This window comes from Coloeus monedula (genome assembly GCF_965178545.1).
Source record: "Coloeus monedula genome assembly, chromosome: 6".
NCBI classification, from domain to species: domain Eukaryota; kingdom Metazoa; phylum Chordata; class Aves; order Passeriformes; family Corvidae; genus Coloeus; species Coloeus monedula.
Window position 1 is genome coordinate 55,364,025 of NC_138786.1, and position 18,610 is coordinate 55,382,634.

Below are 18,610 nucleotides of genomic sequence, written 5' to 3' on the forward strand. Positions count from 1 at the left end.
ATCACAAATCTGTTACCTGGTGGTTTCAGGTATTCTTTTACTTCATGAGCTGAAAATTTGTTAGTTGGAAACTTTGAAAAGACTTGGTTATATTCAGAGTCACCTTGAATTCCAGAGCAGCTGTTTCCTTGGACACAGCAAAGTCTGTCCCTACCAGGACTTTCTTACTCTGTAAAATGTTTATGGATGTCGTTTCTCTGCTGTGTTGAGCTCAGGAATAGGCAGGCCAGGGCTAGAGCTGGAAGTACAGCACACCAGCTCCAAGATACACTGCACTTGCAGAGTAGCTTTCAGTGGTGAGTGTTCCCCATCAGCTGAAAAGTATTAGAGCTGCCTTTCCTAGAGTCACCTTCTCTATAAAATTAATGGGTAGAAGGAATTATTTCATTGTGTCAGTGTAAGGCCCATTCCAGTTTGTGATTAATAGTCTAGGGAGACCATCTCTGTTGCCTCTGGCCTCTGGTATTGGTGTTTGTCTGGTGTGTTTTCAGACTCCTCAGGCCCTCTGGGTCTTCGTTTCAATCTGAAATTACTCTTTAGCACTTTCAAATCCTAAGTCTTTATCTTTCACTTTGAGGTGTTTTGTTTTGGGTTGTTTGTGGGTTTTGTTTGTTTGGTTTTTGTTTTTGTTTACTGTGCTGCTATCCCTGATGGCTTATAACTGCAAGTGATAGACTGATTTTTATTTTGTTTAAATAAATTTGGTAAATTTGTGGAAACCTGTGCAGGTAGTGCTTTCTGAATGAGCTGGTACGCTCAAGTTTGTGTTTTATTTGTTCAGTGTTTGACCTTGTGTGGTTTTAAACTGGATACTCAAGACTGATCCTGAACACAGGGTTAGCAAATACCCCTTGACGTTTTCCTCGCAAATGTTTTTATACAGTACTGGAGAAAAGGGGAGGAGAGCCCTCAGTTTACAAGATGGCAGCTGAAACAGAGCTTTGGGTTATTTTTACACATTTAACATCCACATTTAGGATGTTGATTTGAGATGCTTAGATTTTTTGAGTGCTAAGGATTACATAGCATTTTGAACATTAAAAATAACGCTTCCACGGACTTGTCAAGTTAAGTGTGCAGCAGCAGCCAGAAAGAGCAGTGCTCTGCTGAGGATGCTGTTAAGGGATTTTTGCCCACTGTCTTTGAGGAACTCAGTGATGGGGCAGGATCTGCTTCCAGAAGGAGTTGCAGCTGTCTGAAGCAGGATGCCATGTTTTCCCTTGTAATTGCCTGTCTTGTTCACTGATTATTTTTTTTTGTAATGCTGCCAAGTCTTATTCTTTATAGATAAATACCCGTCAGTATTCAACTCTCCTTTTTTCCCAGAGCTTGTCTCTCTGTAGGTAACAGGTGGTAGAAAGTACTATGTTACACTGTAATTTTCTTAACATACATCTTCATAGGCATGAATATGTTCCAAGTGATCTAATTTTCTGTTGTACTTGTGTTGATCTCTTTTTGTCTGTTCCATATTTTCTTTTGCACTTCTCCATGCCCTGCTCTCCTTATTGTCCTTGTATGTTTGCCAGACAAAATTTGTTACTAGTTCCTGTTTCATTCCAGACTTTTTTTTCCTATTGAGATCCTTGTGTTCTGTAGGTGTCATGGTCAGTCAACTCTTGTCGTTTTAAAAACTGGTCAGCAGACACTGCCTGCTGTGGCTAGTCAGTAATTACTAGGCTGATTAATAATTACTGTTAACAGTGATGATGCACAGTCTGCTCTGCCAAACATGAATCAAACCTTTTAGTTCTTCTTAATCATAAAAACAACCTCCAGGAAAGTCCAGGGTTGGACAGATTTTTGAAAATGGGGCTTTTGGAATTGAAGTCTCAATAAGAAGTAAACTAAGCTGCTCAGAAAGGTTTGTGTCTGTGGAGGTATTCAGGAAGATAGAAAAATCCCTTAGTCATAAGATTTCCTCTGGCAGATGAGAAATGCATGCCCCAGAAAATGGGCACTGGAATGGCCAAAGGTGAGGTGGGTAAGACAGAAATAGCTTTTTTTTTTTTTTTTTTTTTTTCCTTGGCCCTGCTCTTTGAAAGAACTTGTTTTGGTGGAAATACCCAATTTTAGCCTAAAGCAGACAGATTCTCAGCATGTGGTGAGCACTGTCAGTTGTGAGAAACTCAAACAAGGGGTAATAATGGGATATTGTCAAATGGCCTTTAAATCTGGTGTTGCACTTTCACTTTATTAAGTGTAAAATCAATGCCAAATGGTTCTTGAAAAATTGACTCACTGAGTTTCAGTGACTTACTACATTTGCTGTTCAACTGTTCTACCATTTTATTGTGTGGCTTAAAAGAGGTAATAATGACAAGCAATTAATAATTGAAATAGATGATTTAGAATTGTTCCTGATGACTAAAATGAAAAATAAACTCATGATTACTTTTTCCCTAGGTTTAGGTGAAATAAGATACATGCACTCGTGTCTCTCACAGAAGTATAAAAGGTAAGTTAGACGAAATTTGTTTCAGTTCAGTTAAATCTGAACATGAGTCTTTCAGCTGTATGAGTTCTAAGTACATAATAAGGTTTAGCACAGAAGTGTAATCAACTTCAGTATTCTTGCATCAGTAAATATTTCACGAATGTATTTTCTTTAGGTGGCATGTGTACCCATTTCACGCATGTGCAACGTTGGAGGAACAAAGTAAAGTATTTTCAGCTACAGTTCCTGGCTACAGAAAAGTAAATATTTTAAAACCATTACTTTTTTAAAGTATGTGAAACCTTTGCTAGAGTAGTAATAGCAAATAGTAATGTGTTTAAGTAATATTAGCTGTTCTAGCTCAAACCATTTTGAGGACAAAGCACTTTTGTTTTTCAGTGTGTAAATTGATGGCCTTTCTTACCAAGCTGTTGTTTTAACTGGTATTGAGACCTCAAGAGAAGTGCAGTGACTGGAAGTTACCCTTAAACTATTGCATGATGCTGTTTTTATCCTTCAGAATGGTTTGAGCATGTTGATTCTTGCACCTGCATGATTCTTGCACCTGCTGCTGGTGGCACTGAATAGCAAAGTAGTCCCCCAGTACGGGAGACTCTGACCCACTTTGTATCCCAGGTTTTGGCTGCTGCCTTGATTTTCTTCATCTGTCATCACTAAGAGGGTATTGCTGCTAATAGTGTGATGTTTTTGTACAGAAAAAGCACCAGGAAATATTTCCATTCTTCCTTGATACTGTCCTATGCTATACGACTTTATTATGCTTTTTTTGAGCTCAGAACAAGAAAACACCAGTTTTTTTGTACTGTATTGCCTTGTGTGGTATTGCTTTAATATGCAGAGCAGAAATGCTGTGTTGCCATTACATTTATATTTCTCATAGCAAATTGGATTTTTCATGTAGAAACATTAATGTGAGTAATTTTTTGTTTATGCATTCATTGCTTATTTTTTGCTTCAAAACTCAGGTTATTTTAGCTACCAACATAGCTGAGAGCTCTGTAACAGTTCCTGATGTTAAGTATGGTAAGTTGTCTCAATCTTGTGATTCTGTATACACTGTATTTGTAATATTTTCCATACTTGTGCTTGTTTAGGTCTCAGTGATGTGTTATTGTTCAAAGCACTGCTGTTGGAGTGTTGAATTCTTTCTTTCACAACAGAGTAATCTGATTATATGAACAAATACAGCTACTGAGTGGGAGGTTGGTTTAAATCTTCACTAAAGGGTAATTTTAAATGCAGTAACAAGCAGAGCCAGACCTGATGTTACAAGTTAAGCTTTTTAATCACATTCTGACTATGTTTTGAAATAATTTCATCAGTTTAAGTAAATTTTGATACAGAGTTTCTAAATGCAGAAATGATTGCCTTTTAATGATTGTCATCTACAATGATTTATTGTATTTATGGTAAAATCTATTAGCACTTTGTTTAGTATTCAGAATATCCTGTGTCTGATTGTTTATAAATCTGGTGTTCTCTTTGTTGCTATCCAAGTTGTTTAGACTTTACTTTTCTGATAATACAGATTATTCTTGTGTATTTCTTTCCACTGCCATGAGGAATTTTTTTTTTCTTCCTTGCAGTGATAGATTTCTGCTTAACTAAAATTTTGTTTTGTGATAAGGAAACTAATTACCAAAGTTTGAGACTTTGCTGGGCATCTAAAACAAACTGTAATCAAAGAAAAGGTAAGATTACAATAGGTAATGCAAAGGAATTTTAGAAGCTGACCTTCAAGAAAAATTCTTTGTTGCTTTATTGTATTAATAGTAAAAAGAACAGATTATTTTGGCCATTAATACTTGATAAATCTTCACCATGTCAGGATATAAAAATGTGATTAAACAACTATGAGTGAATGGGTTTTTTTCCTCAAGTATATTTTCAGAGGCATGTTTTGTATTTTATTGAAAAGTATAAAAAATTTTCAGACCATGGATTCTTTGTTATTTAATAGCAATTTTTTTTGTCACGGGCCACTTTAAAAAGGAGAGGTCAGTACTGCTAGGTATTTATTAACTGCTTGTGAGTTTCAGCAGGAAAAAAACTTTCATGTGTATATCTCACTCTTAAATGAGTTGAAATATCCACAGCAGTGTTTCTAGTTTACATCAGTGTTCACAGCACAAGGATAAATAAGATTTCCTATTGGCTTTTCAAGTAAGACAGTCTGCTTAAATATCAAAATCTTTTTAGCTTCAGTCAAAAATAGTACTAAATAAATTAATAGCAGTGACATCTTCAGATATAAAAGTACTGTTATTTCAAGTATTATGAAGTCTTCACAGTTACAGCCGGGTGCCAGGTGCCCACCAAACTGCTCTATCACTCCCCTCTCCTCAAACTGGACAGGGGGAGAAAAATGGTGGCAGAAGGCTCAAGGTTTGAGATGAAGACAGGGAGTTCACTAAGCAGTTACCATCACAGGCAAAACAGACTCAGCTTGGGGAAATAAGTTTAATTTTATTACCAAACAAACCAGTCTGGGGTAATGAGAAATAAAGCCAAGTCTTAAACACCTTCCCCCCACTCATTCCCAGGCTTGGATTCACTCCCAGTTTCTCTACTCCCTCCTCCCTAGTGGTACAGGGGGATGGAAAATGGAGATTTTGGCCAGTTATCACACATTCTCTCTGCTGCTGCTTCCTCCTCACACTCTTGCATTGTCAGATATGGTTGAAGTTTCCAGCAGCTTCTCACAGAAGCCACCCCTATAGCCACCCCCTTTCAAGACCTCACTGTGAACCCCAGTATACAGATTTATTTCCATTTGGTTCAGGGTCAGCATAGCTCACAGCAACCAGGCAATGTACAACCAGTAGAAGTAGCATTTTGTGTAGAAGACTGGGACTTGTTATGCATGTGACTTTACAATATGGCCTGATTCTGTAGTGGAGTATCCCACAGAGAAGAGTGCCCTTTAGTTGGTTGGAGTGAATGGTGTTTGGATTTGTGAAGGTAGACTTCTGAATCATTGTGTTTTCTGTAAATAGTAGATCATAAAGATGTTTTGCTGTTTATCATTGTATCTTAGAAGTTGTTTATATTGAAGATTATTTTCTAGCTATAGAGTCAAATTGGAAATGCCTGTTCAACTGAGAAAAATGGCAGTTGATTTGGGGGCAGTTTTGCGAAAGAGGTATTTGAGTGAAATACTTACGTAAGTCTTTTGTTAGTTACTGCTCCTGTGAAAGCAAAATGTTTTTGTCCTACCCTTGTGTCCGCTGGGCCTGTCTGCTGCAAGAGAGCAGAACACAGCTCAGCCTGCAGCATCAGCTGTTGTGTGCTGCTCAGCTGCCCAGAGGGTTTGTAGATGGATGCGTTTGGAAAAAACTTGGGCACTTCACAAATTGGTGATTTGTTCTTCTATGTGAAGGTCGTGCTGGACGTGTTTCCAAAGGGTATTGTTACAGGCTTGTACACAAGGCCTTCTGGGCAGACTGTATTCCAGAGAAGTCAGAACCTGAGCTGCTGGTAAGGCTTTTGGGTTTAGGGTTAGGTTTTCTTTAATGCATGTAGTCATAGCAGAGAAGCTTTGCCTTGCTTTACTTTCCCTGAAGACAATTGGAATAGTTACTAATAGCTATAGCAATGACTAGAATTGAACTTGATAACTAATTGACAAAGATCATTCCACATAGTTGCCTTATAGAAATAGAGATGCATTATAGCAGTAAGATTGATGTGGAGTAAAAATAAGCAATCTACTTAAAAGGAAAAAAAACCTAGTTGTACAACAGTTAATTTCAGATTTTGCTAAATTGTAAACTTTAATGTATTTTTTAATGTAAAACACTTTGTCACACTTCCCATGGGGGGAAAGTAACAATAATCTTGTCTTCCCTTCAGCATTGTCCATTGGGAGCTACAGTCTTAAAATTAAAGAAGCTTGATATAGGGGAACCAAAAGCCTTGCTGGCGACAGCTCTTTCCCCCCCCAGTGTGGGTGACATTGAACGTACAATAGTTCAGCTGAAAGAGGTAGGCTTCCTTTTAATGTTGTTAAAATCAAAGTAATAGGAACATACTGCAGAAGTGGTTTTCTATGTAGTTAAAGTAGTAGTAACCTCAACTGGAACCTCAAATATAAACTCTGTCTAGATAGTCTTTCACACCTTGGTCTGTTGTTGGGTTACCATCCTCTTGAGCATCATTTCTGTAGTTACATCTTAAAAAGAGATTATAATTTCATCAGAGAGTAATGATGCTATTTGAGGACTAGCATCTGTGGTGAGAAAGAATAGAAAAATAGACAAAAAATAACTTGAACTCTCTAAGTGACAGTGTTTTGAATAAGTAATAAATTATACTCTTACCCTGTATTATTATTTTAGAGGTCAGCCTGAAGATACCCTTCTCACCTGTACAAGGAAGATGGTGATTTTGATTTTCATTTATGAAGTTGATAAGGAGTAGAATCTTCATTGCATTAAAATGTTTTCCTTTCCAAAGTGCATAAGAAATAATATTTGCATCATTTGTAGCTTGTTTTTATATCCAGTATATGTAGTAGCTTTGGTTTCAAAAGTACCAGGCTTTAAAAATTGTTTGAGGTTTACTTAGTCAGCTTTTACAAGTGAACACATTTTAATTTCCCTAGCTGGGAGCAATTACAGCCTGTGTGCAAACAGAAGAAAATCTGCATGATGGTGAGCTGACTTTCTTAGGAACGGTGTTGACACAGTTGCCAGTGGACCTGCATCTTGGAAAATTGATAATCCTTGGGCATGTCTTTGGTTGCTTGGAGGAATGCCTTATTATAGGTAACTGAAAGAAGGAACATGTGGGAACACTTCTCTGAAACCAAATGATTTGCAGGTTTTAATTTTGATTTGTTTTTGTTGTAGCTGCAGCACTGTCTTTGCGGAATTTTTTTACAGTACCTTTCAAAAAGCACGTTGATGCATACAGGTAGTACCCCAGATGTTTTATAACTTCCTAACTGCATTTGAGAGCAGAGGGCAGAGTTGATCACTTAATATAGTTTTGTGTGTCATGAGTCTGATTTTCTGTTAAAGTGCCAAGCAGTGCAAAAAGAAGCTTTTCCAGGTAGCTGATACTGGAATGTATTTATTTGGGAACATAAATCACAGAGCTAACTCATCCTTTCCTGAGCACAAGGCCTGATTCTTCAGCATTGCCTTTCTCATGTGAACGTGTGGCAGTGTCTATTAAAACGGTTTTTAAAATAGCAAGGACAATATTTATTATTATCCTGCTCATACAGTGCATCTCCTTCAGCAAGGAGATGTGAATAAGAGCAAGTTATTACAATAAGTGTATTGATCATGTTTATTAAAGGCATGGAGGGTGTTAATGATGTAGCATTCTGAGCTGTGTAATACAGGCAGTATTTGAAAAAAAAATTGTTGCTAATATTCTTTGTTTGTATTGACAGGAAAAAAATGGGTTTTGCTGGTAATAGTAGGAGTGACTGTATTGCAATTGTGAATGCATTTAGGGTAAGTCTTTTTTTCCAGCTTAGATTACAGTGAAATCTGATAGACCAAGATGGCAAGTCTCACCTTTGTAGGATCAGTGCATCATTTGTGCTTTGCAGTTGTTACAAACTTCACACTACTGCCAGCTATTGATGATTTTGGCAGTCTTTGTCCAACTGTGTGAAGTTCCAGTTGTCTCTACTGTAATAGCCAAAAGTAAAATGCCAGAGATGTGATGATGTTTGTACATCGTTTTTAACCGAGGGCAGTTTGGACTGGTTAATTCTAGTACAGAATGAGTTTGGTGACCTTTCTCCAGACTTCTTAGCTTTGGCTTTGTGATGTTTTTGTGCAACTGCCGTTTTTTGGTACTCTTGGCTGTTTGGTGGCTCAGTACCATGGACAGGGGTGAATTCCTCCATGTAGAGGCAGAGCTGGTACAGCACAGCAAAGGCTTCTGCTAGAGGAACTTGCTGTTCAAATTCCAGCATTTTATATTATGCATGCTCTTGTGTGTTCTGTAATCTTCTGGAGAGTCCAAAATCTTCAGCTGCTCATTTAGCTTGTTCATTTTTTTTAAACATGTTGCCCTTCAGCCAAAATGGACTTGTTTTTTTCTACTCTGCTGTCAGCATCTTGTGAAGCACACATGGACATGTATGCCACATGTAACCACTGATTCTCAGGCTCAGAAATAATGTTTTCTGAATTCCCCTTATCATATTTCCCTTGTGTCACCTGGTAATTATCACCTATTCATCTGAAGATGATATTTCTATAAACCAGTATGTTGTCCCGGAGAAAAAATATGAACATTCAGACAGAGCTTCCAGTGATATCTGTGTGTGAGTGATGTGAAAGCTTTGTTTTGAATGGCTGATAACAGGTTGAGTTCAGGAAAGTTTATTTCCAAATTGGCTTGGTTCAGATCAGATTTCTTCCAGGGTAGCCTCTAGGAAGATAGGGAAATGCAGTCTGGCTGTTCAACTTTGCTAGTAGTCAGTGTCCACAGTAAGCTGGGATATTGTATCATGAGGTGACTTACTGTCAAACTAGAAGAAATGGATTCTGCAGGCATCTGTCATAAGCTGCTTAATAATGAAGTTATTTTCATTAATATGCTGGGTATTTTAATTTCTCTTCCAGCCCTGTGTTCTGGGAAGCATTTGCATCCCAACTTACCTGAATCAGTCAGTTCACTTCCTTTTGTCTCAAAGCAAGGAAAAGAAAAAGGTTTTGAAAGTAATTTGGTTTATTACGGTGTCCAATTAAAGCATCCAAATTGTTCAATTAATTTATGAATGTTTGCATGTGCTTTAACACTCCATCCATTTCCTCTCATAAAGCCAGGTGGACAGCCTGTTAAAAAATTACCTACAGTGTTGATACAAAAAAAAAAGTCAATAGTTTAAAATGTCACATGAATATTTGTAAAAATTGCTACTAAAGCTCTATATTTTCTGTCTGAATACTACACCATTTTTTTCTTAGGCATGGCAGGCCTGCAAACAACAAGGAAAGTTGAGACATCACATGGTTAGTTAAATTTTATTTCTTATCTATTCAAGGTTGGTGACTTCAGTGCTGGAGTATTTTATTTTCATAGTAAATATGAAAAGTCAGGATCTTTTGCTAGCAATGTTTATTTGTAATAATTATGACTTTTCATACATAAATAGGATAGGCTTTGAGAGAAAATGAGTGTTTGAATCCAGTGCAGAGTTGTTTGAAGACAATCCCTTATGTAGTCCCTTTCACAGATGAATCAACAGTGGCCAGAGGGTTTGAAATCCAACCTAAAACGTGAAATTGAGCTGTAGTTGAAAGAAATACTCTTAATACGCATAAGTATCTCTGGTTTTTTAAACGCACCAATTTCTGCCCTGTCAGAAAACCCTGAAAGATGGAAGATGTTTATGTGCATCAGTCACAAAAACCAGTAGCATGCACACTATAACTGCCTCCAGTCCTTCTTTTGTGTGTACAAGATAAAACCTTTTTTATTTTCCCTGTTCTTTCAGCATATGGTATCTTTCATGAACACCAGTGTATAACATAGCACTGAATTATGACAACTAGCCAAGATGGCCAGAATCTGTCTAATAAAAACGGGCATTCAAGAAAGAAACTCTGCGTTTCTTGGAAGTGTTCCCTGGATGCCAGGAAGGCCAGTGGCATCCTGGCTTGTGTCAGCAGTAGTGTGGCCAGCAGGACCAGGGCAGTGATTTTTTTCCCCCTGCCCTTGGCACTGGTGAGGCCACACCTCAAGTCCTGTGTAGAAAATACTGTAAGACATTGAGGTGTGCTGGAGCATGTCCAGAGAAGGGTAATGGAGCCTGGTGAAGGATCTGGAGCACAAGTACTGTAAGGAGCAGCTGAGGGAACTGGAAGTGTTTAGTCTGGAGAAAAGGGGGCTCAGGGGAGAGAGACCTTGTTACTCTACAACTGCCTGAAAAGAGATCATTGTGAGTTGGGGATTGGCGCCTTGCCCCTTCTCCCAAGTGACAGAAGGAGAGAAAATGGCCTCAAGTTGCACTAGGACAGGTTTAGATTGGAATTAAGACAAATTTCTCCGCTGGAAACGTTGCAACAGGCTGCCCAGAGAAGTGGTGGAGTCACCATCTGTGGATTGGTTCAAAAGGCACCGTGAGGGTGTGGCAGTTGGGGACGTGGGTTAGTGCTGGGCACAGCAGTGCTGGGTTAATGTTTGGACTCGATGATCTTGGAGGTCTTTCCAAACCTTAACATTCCTATGATTCTCTAGGTGTGGATCTTAAAGTAGGTTTTGTAGTAGCAACACAGAGGAGTTGGACTTGTGGGTTTATATGGAAAGTTTAGATTACTCACAACTGCATTGATGATAACCAGAATATAGTTTTTGTCAAATTGACTTATATCTTCATACATGGCATAATACTTAATATGAATGCAAAGAAAGCTGTGAAATGTGATTAAATTCTTCTTTTGCTATATGTAACTATTATTTGTGTGCACACAGAAGAATGTGAGAGAAAATTTACTAGCAGTAGAAGAAAAAAGTTTCTAACTTTATTTTTCAGGAAGAGCTTGAGTGGGGTCGATCAAATTTTGTCCATATAAACAAGATCAAAGAGGTAAGATTAAATAGGTTTTTATAAGCACAAGGACTTAACTTTCCTCCTTCTCTGTAAATGGTAATATTTCGGGTAAGACTACTGTGTTATGTATCTATCGAGATATATATATATATATATATATATATCTATATATGTATATTTTCTTAAAATGAAGTATGAACTTAGATGAAAGGAATTTTCCTTTTGTTAGGATACACAAAGTGGTGTTAAATGATTAACTGTTTAACATATTTTTAATACTTTCAAGAAACCTCCAGTATTATTTGCTAGTTTTATAGGTTACTCAGATCACTGGTTGTGGTGTGACTACTGTCTGTTGTTAAATATCTTCTGTATTCTGGTTGGGAAAACTCTAAGCAAATACAGTTAGTTAGTTACATAGTGAGGCCTGGACTTGAGAATTTGTGGGGCTTTGTTAGTAACATTACTGCAGCAATTAATGAAAACTCTGCATCACAATGGGCTTCAAGCTTAATGTGATATACTGTGGGGGAAATAAGTAAAATTCCTGAGTAACTGACGAGCAGAATGGCCTTAGCCATGATTTCACCAGTTCATACCTTTGGCATGAGCTAGGGCCTGTGTTTAAAAAGCACAGGAAATAAAAAAGATTTTGATAGTGAGCAACCATCTGGATAAGAAATGACTATAGTTTTATGACTTGGATATGTGATGATAACAAAAAAAAGATGAGCGAAAAGCAAATTATGTAAAACTGGACAGTGGAATGATCAGTCCCACATGTTAGCCTCTTTTGGGTCAATTTCAGATAATGCCAGAAGAGGTTGTGCCTGACATATAAGGATTTTAGAATGGTCACCTTCACTTAACACTTAGTAAGATGTGGGGGCTTTTATTTGCTGCAGCTGAAGATACTGATTTCATCATCCCTTGTGTTGAAGTGGGTTTGCAGAACTGGGTTCCTTTCTGGCAATGGTAGTTGTTCTAGTAGTGTCCTAAAACTGCCAGCAGTAGAAAGGAAAGGGAAGTGTCGGTACAAAGAAGTTGTACTACTTTCTGTATTTACTCCAGAATCAGTTGGGAGAGTGAAGGCATTCACTGTTTGGTCAGAGGGCCAGTGGCTGCTTGGGGAAGCTTCTTGGAAATGCTAGAGATGGAAAGTTTAATATGCTCTGCTGGAGGGTATAATTTTGATGTGTCTCAAAGTAATCCCAGTTATCTGCTAAACTGAGGGTGCAGCATCATCACCACTGCAGCTGGGTGTAGAAGTCCGGGCTGATTTTTACCTCCTAAAGTACAAACCTAAAATGATTTAAATATAGAATATCATCTTGTAAAAGGTTGTTTCAGTTCTTTTCCTAATTTTGTTCTGTATCATATGTGCATAATACACTTTGTGACTGCAGAGTTGTTCTTCATAAGGGAAACAGATTGAGTCACAGTACTAAAGTTATTTTCCAACATAGAGGTGCTAAGCAGTATATTGGTGAAATGCATACCAGTCACCTGAAAAGAGAACAGAGTTTGCCCAATTATTTCAAACTTTTACTAACAGATTTTACTTTAATTTATGGTTGGGTTTGATCTACTTTAAATGTAACTTAGAGATCAAATTTCAGGTGGCAGAGTTATTTCACAACTTGAAAAGGCGAGTCAGTGCGTTTAACATGCATGTTAAAGCTCAGCCATCTGCTATGGACCAGGAATATGTGCACAAACAACGCTTCATTTTGCAGGTAATGCTTTACTGTCATAAAGAGATGCTATTTTCCAAAATTGCAGCTGAATTTTCATATACTAATATTGATGAACTAGTATTACACTAGTTTTTCAAAATTCTTTGTGGATGTTGCAATTTTGGGTAGAAAAAAGTAATATTTTTGGCAGTGTCTTGGCAATGTACAAGGACAGCTGATGTTAGTTATTTGAAAATTATATTATCCCTTGTTTGAGGTACTCTATTTGAACTCTGGCTTGGTTAATTAGTGTGGAGGGGGTGCTGGGAATTTTAGGTCTTTCCACCTATTTTAAATCTGTCAAATTTCCAGTTAAATTTCTTGTCTTGTTTGGACTGATTAGCCGTGATTTTATTTTCACAGACCTGTTTATCATTTCAGTGGCAGTTGGTTTAACTGTGTAAGTAGTGAGCTTCTTGGAATTGAATTGTTAGATCTTGTAAGATGCAGCCTGAAAACTGAACAATTTACCTGTAGCTATTTTGAGTGAATTTATTTAAACTGAGGCTCTTGAAATCAGAACTAACAACTACAATTTTCAAGTAATAGAATAGAGCAAGTCTGCATACAAAACAATTGAAATGTTGTAGAATTGTTCCAGAAATTGAATTCTTTTCACAAAAATATATTTTTAAGAATTTGCGTGAATTCGTGTTTAGGCTGCAGTTCCAGTAATTCCTGGACAGAGACAGGAAAAAATATTCATATGAAGATCTGTTGGTATCTCTTCATGTTGCTAGTGTATCTCATTTCAAGAAACTGAATATAATCTGCTGTGTTTCACAGAATACTTTCTTGATTTCAGGTGGTAATAGCTGGTGCTTTCTATCCCAACTACTGTACTTTTGGAAAATGTCAGGAAGAAATTGCCATGAAAGACCTTGCTGGCAAAGATCCAAAAACCACTGTAATGGTATGTTAAGAAGGTGAATGACTTGATTAAGAATCAAGTAATAGAAATCTGAAGTGTTTGGGTGGTATTTTCAAGTTCTGTTGTGTCTTGGGTGAGGACAGAAATAATTACCTACTCTGGTCCTCGCTTGGTGACATTTGTCCCACCTCCCATTCTTTCGATACAACAAACATTGTGTAGGTGGGAAATTTTAGAGGAATTCCTGAGAGCTGCCTCTATACATTTGGTTGCTAGTCTTGCACAGGCAAACAACTTCCATCAAATGAGTAAAATATGTGGAAGAAGAGAACAGGACTATTGAGGGTACTTTTTGATGAGTACTTAAGTAATGTGTTATTGCAACTTCAGTGTTCCTTTTTTTTGTAATCTCCTGCTTGTCCATGCATGGCATACGTGCTTGTTGCTTTAAGGTTACTCAGGGGTTGCACTGGACTTTTTTTTATCTTCTAGAACTGCTTTTCATCTGATTGCATAAGTGCAAGCTTAAAATGGTTGTGTTGATTTTGCAAAATTGTGCGGTTTGAACTAAGAAAATATTTGGTGTATCTGAACTAGGTATAACACTGTAAGGCAACCGTGACCTGTGCTTAAAGAAACCAAACCTACCAAGGAGCCTCCAAGAACAGACTTTCATTGGCACAAGAGAAAATAGATGAAAAGGAGAGAGAGTCAGAAAATCTTGTTGACAAGGGATTTTTTTGTGCTTCATACTATTTAAGGATATTGAAGCAAAATACCAGACTAGACTCAGTCTTGTGGAATAAAGATGAGTCTTGCCACAGCAGCATTGATTAATAGTAAACTGGTAGATTTAAAGAGCTACTTACTTTTAATGTGTTTGACTTCTGATCTGCTCATACATCAACTGCTTGTTTTCTTGAAGAAGGAAGAAATAGCTGCTGTGTCTTCATCAGTGTAAATGATCATCTTGGGCACAAGGGCTGCAAGTTCTCAAGCTGTCACTTGGAGAGACTCTTGCAGCCATATACTGCTCCTAATGGTGTGCTGAAGATACAAAAGACAATAAAACCTCCCACTCTCTGGTCTCTCTAAATTATCTTCCCTTTAGGCAGTTTCTGCAGTCTAACCTAGAGCATGGTTTTGATCGGCAGCTGATCTTAGTACCATAACTTCAGGGCATAGGAGCATTGTGAAAAAATAATCTGTTTTTTCCTGTCTAAGGTTGTAAGAGCCAAAGAAGAGAAATAGACAGTTGGATAGGCCCCGAAAAATAGTTCAAAGTCTCAAAGTTTGAACTTGCTAACTAGGAGTTCATGATTCTATATTAAATCAAGATCTCTTTTGAGATATTATTAAGAAAAAGACAAATGGACATCTGGCTACAGTTGCATATTAATAGTTGTGAAAGCTTACATTGGAGTTACTCCTCTACACAAAGAAGACCAGGAGATTGCTCTTTGTCATCCATGACATGATGGAGCCATGTGAGGGTGCTTTTTCAGTTGTGCAAGCTGTCCCACCATACCTCAGTAATTCAGTATGTGACAGTTCTGCCAGGAAATGCAGGAGCTGGAGGTCCTTCAGTTTCCCAGTGTGTGCACACCCTGTAGGATATAGTTCTCAATTGTGGACAAAAATTGTAGCATTCCAGTGGTTTTCTGTTACAGACAAAATCAGAGACACCGGTCAGCTTTTTGGAACAAACTTCAGATTAGTATGTATAATTACAAATTAATTTGCTTCATTTATAGTTTATCTACTATTCTGGTTATTCTGGTTTGAAGCAGTAGGGCATTATTAGCAGCAAAACGATGCTTTTTATTGTCTCTTGAGATTTTTGAATATACTATAGTATCTAACACTTTTGGAATATGTTGGAGTTTAGATTGTATATAATTATTGCAGCCCAGGTGAAAGAGAAAGCTAACTATTCAGGTGAACTTGAAAGTGCATTAAAGCAATTGAATGTATCCACATTTAACCTCTTTTTCTTAACAGCTGAAGAACATGCCTCCCTATGGATATATATACCATAAACAGTTGCAGTCACTGCTTAGACAGTGTGGGCAGGTAAAATCTATTTCCTACAGTGGATCAAGGTAAGTGTAAAATAAAGTATCCCGCCTTGTGTCCTCAGTTACAAATCCAGTAATCAACTTCTTTGTCAGTGATGTACTGACAAATTTAGTTAATTTCTTCTCTCTTTGGAATCACTAACTTATTTTTTATGTATTGGTTAAAAAGGGAGTTTTGAAGTCTGATGTGCACTGATTGGAATAACATTAGATAAGCTAGCTGAGGTAGAGCCTTCTGGTTTGTCTTTTCTGTTCTCTATCAGTGGACCTTAATTGCAACTCATCTGTCTGTATTTATTTCTATCTTTTATACTGGATTTAGCTCATTTGTACAGTCTGTTGGCTTTTTTGAGCTGATAATCTGACTAATTTCAGCCTATGACTTCCCAAAGTTTAATTCATCTAACTGTTCTTACTCCTTTTCCAATCTTTAATGCTTTTCTTATTCACATATATTTTCACATCCTTTTCTATTTGCATTAAATTTGGCATGTCCTGGTGGCAGTGTTAGAAAGTTTTATCACCATCATGATAATTAAAGTTTTAAGGTACATAAAAGCAGTAGACAAAGCCTGTGAGGAAATTACCTTTTACTTTCTGCTGACCTGCTAAGATAAAGACAGGGAGAAAAAAAAATTTTCTTTTTCTTTGTAAACAGGGCTTTTGTGGAGTTCTCCCGTAATCCAAAGGAGGTCTTTAAGGTTCTTCCTGAAGTGTACCTGGCAATCAAGATGTCACAGCTGAAGATTCCTTTTGAGCTGTGTGTTCATTATCCAGATGATATCAGAAGACAAGTGCAAGGTGCAGCAGCTGCAGGTTTGGAATTTCGGAGGTAATTATATTGCATATGTAAAATGTGTTTCTTTGCAGCAAAATGAGGTTTGCTGGATTCAGTGGGAATTTCCTTGGAACTGTCACCAAGGAAAAAATGTTAGGTTCAAAAAACAGATTTTAATTTAATTAAAATTTTTTTTTAATTGTCTTAAGAGAAATTTTTTCGCAGGACTAGAAATAACATTATTGTTTTAAATATTTCTTTATAGTTAAAGATGTTTTGCTGTTTAAGAGAATTTCAAGTATACAGTTGTCTCCCCCCCCTCTGAAGCTCTACTCCATTTTCCTTTGGCATATGAAAATATGGATGTACACAGTTATTTCTGTTCATGATACAGACAATGTGGGGATTACTATAACCAAAATAAATAAGGAGTAGCATTAGGGGACAAAAAAGAAAGGGAGGGAGACAGAGTTTAAAAAAAGTAAATGTGGGGAAATATAAGGACATGAGGTGTAACAGCATAATAGGAAATAATACTGAGGAATGCAATGTAGTGAGTCTCTTTGGTCCACACCTACTTTTGCTAGGAAAATCTGGCACGTGTGTTCCATTGTTACTGTATGCTGTGATTCTAAGCTTCAGGTCATAAAAGTAACCTGATAAAATGGCATTCTGCCTACCTTCTGATTAGTCTGCAGCCATTTCAGTATTTTAAAATAAGAAGTCTGGAATAGGAGGGCAGGAGTGAACTGGGAAGGTTAAAGTACAGGTGAGTATTTTACTTCCAGTTAATTGTACTTAGCTTTTAATAAAATATTTAGCAGTTTCATTCTGCCCAAAACAGCACTTAAAAACTTTGTGAAAATTGGGTCTTCAGGAACTCAAGCCTCCTAGGCTGAAAGATGTAGTTTTAAAGTTCTTATCTTTTGTCAAGCAAGAGGAATATTTTATATATATATATACACATTAAAATTTCTCTATAAAACTCTGCTGAATTTATATTTGTGGTTTTGTATACTGTATTTTTAAAAAATAAGCTTAGAAGAAAATGCCATAGCAAAAAGCCTCACTATTTAACCTTAATTCTTTCAATTTTTAATAAAGTGATGGCAGAGTTGTGTCCTGGTATACATCTTTCTGTGTTTGCTTATATTACAGTTAAAACAGTTACTCTCTAGTAATTTGGTTCTGTGTGGTCATTTTCCTTTCTAACTGAATTAAGGTATTTCTAAATAAAAGTCATTAAGTACATAAATGTGCCCTAGGGATACCTTGGAAAACAGATGAAAGCAAAAAAATTCATCCTCTTGAGTTTTCTCTTGTGAGTGAAGTATTTAGCATCTTCCTTCCATTTTAGAGTAAATGTGGACTGTCAGAAGCAGACAGTGGAGCCTGTGGAAATCTCATTTGGTGATTTACAAATGTCAAAGAAGGTCCCAAGTCGTTTTCTGTCCATCAGGGTAACAGAGGTAGGAATGTTCTACATCTGAAGTAGGTCACAGCTAATAATCAGTACCTAGATAGTTTAGTAGAGATTAATATCTGACAAGCTTAAGTTAAAAAATTGGGTACTGATAATGTTTTTAGTGCAGAGATGTCGGTAAGAAGCGTGGGGAGTATTCTTGGCCTTATTTTTAGTAGTTCTTTGTTAAACAGTACTCTCATGTTTGCACTTGACAAAATTTTTGGGATTTGCTGGCAGTAAATGTTAGTTGGAAGCAGGCATAAATGTAAAGAAGATTAGTGGAAGAGGTAAAGCACTTGTGTAAACTATAAAAATGAGAATCAGTAGGTATTTGGGACATTTACGTGGTTATTAACTGCCAGTTTTCTTCAGAAACTGTACGTATGAGAAATGAGATGAATTAATGGTAGTATATGCTCATTCAGAAAAATATTTCATGCATAGAAGTGTATTAGGGGAAAATTACATGTATATACAAATATTTCTGAAATCTGAAGCTGAGATTTTTAAATCTTGTGTTAGATCATCTTCATTAGTTGAGTAATAGCAATATCTATGCTGCTGAAATAGAATTAATAAAAGCATTTAAAGCACTGAGCTAGGGGAAATGATAAGATGAAGTATTAAAACAGCTATAATAGTGGCATGTTTTGCAAGTGGAGAAAAGAATATTTTCCTCCTCTTACTCAGATAAATCTCTTGG

The 18,610-nt window shown here is 37.0% G+C and overlaps 1 protein-coding gene across 1 annotated transcript in view; it reads left to right on the top strand.

The window, feature by feature from the left end:
- Positions 1–18,610, top strand: part of TDRD9 (tudor domain containing 9) — a gene marked incomplete at both ends in the record, with an annotated part of 69,366 nt that overhangs the window by 39,251 nt on the left and 11,505 nt on the right. The window contains 16 exons of the mRNA XM_082282984.1: positions 2,407–2,458; positions 2,613–2,697; positions 3,424–3,481; positions 4,045–4,149; positions 5,838–5,935; positions 6,311–6,442; positions 7,062–7,224; positions 7,309–7,372; positions 7,860–7,923; positions 9,394–9,438; positions 10,962–11,015; positions 12,599–12,715; positions 13,521–13,628; positions 15,588–15,688; positions 16,323–16,496; positions 17,800–17,911. Of these exons, the coding sequence (XP_082139110.1) occupies positions 2,407–2,458; positions 2,613–2,697; positions 3,424–3,481; positions 4,045–4,149; positions 5,838–5,935; positions 6,311–6,442; positions 7,062–7,224; positions 7,309–7,372; positions 7,860–7,923; positions 9,394–9,438; positions 10,962–11,015; positions 12,599–12,715; positions 13,521–13,628; positions 15,588–15,688; positions 16,323–16,496; positions 17,800–17,911 (1,532 nt within the window). The remainder of the gene's footprint in view (positions 1–2,406; positions 2,459–2,612; positions 2,698–3,423; positions 3,482–4,044; positions 4,150–5,837; positions 5,936–6,310; positions 6,443–7,061; positions 7,225–7,308; positions 7,373–7,859; positions 7,924–9,393; positions 9,439–10,961; positions 11,016–12,598; positions 12,716–13,520; positions 13,629–15,587; positions 15,689–16,322; positions 16,497–17,799; positions 17,912–18,610) is intronic.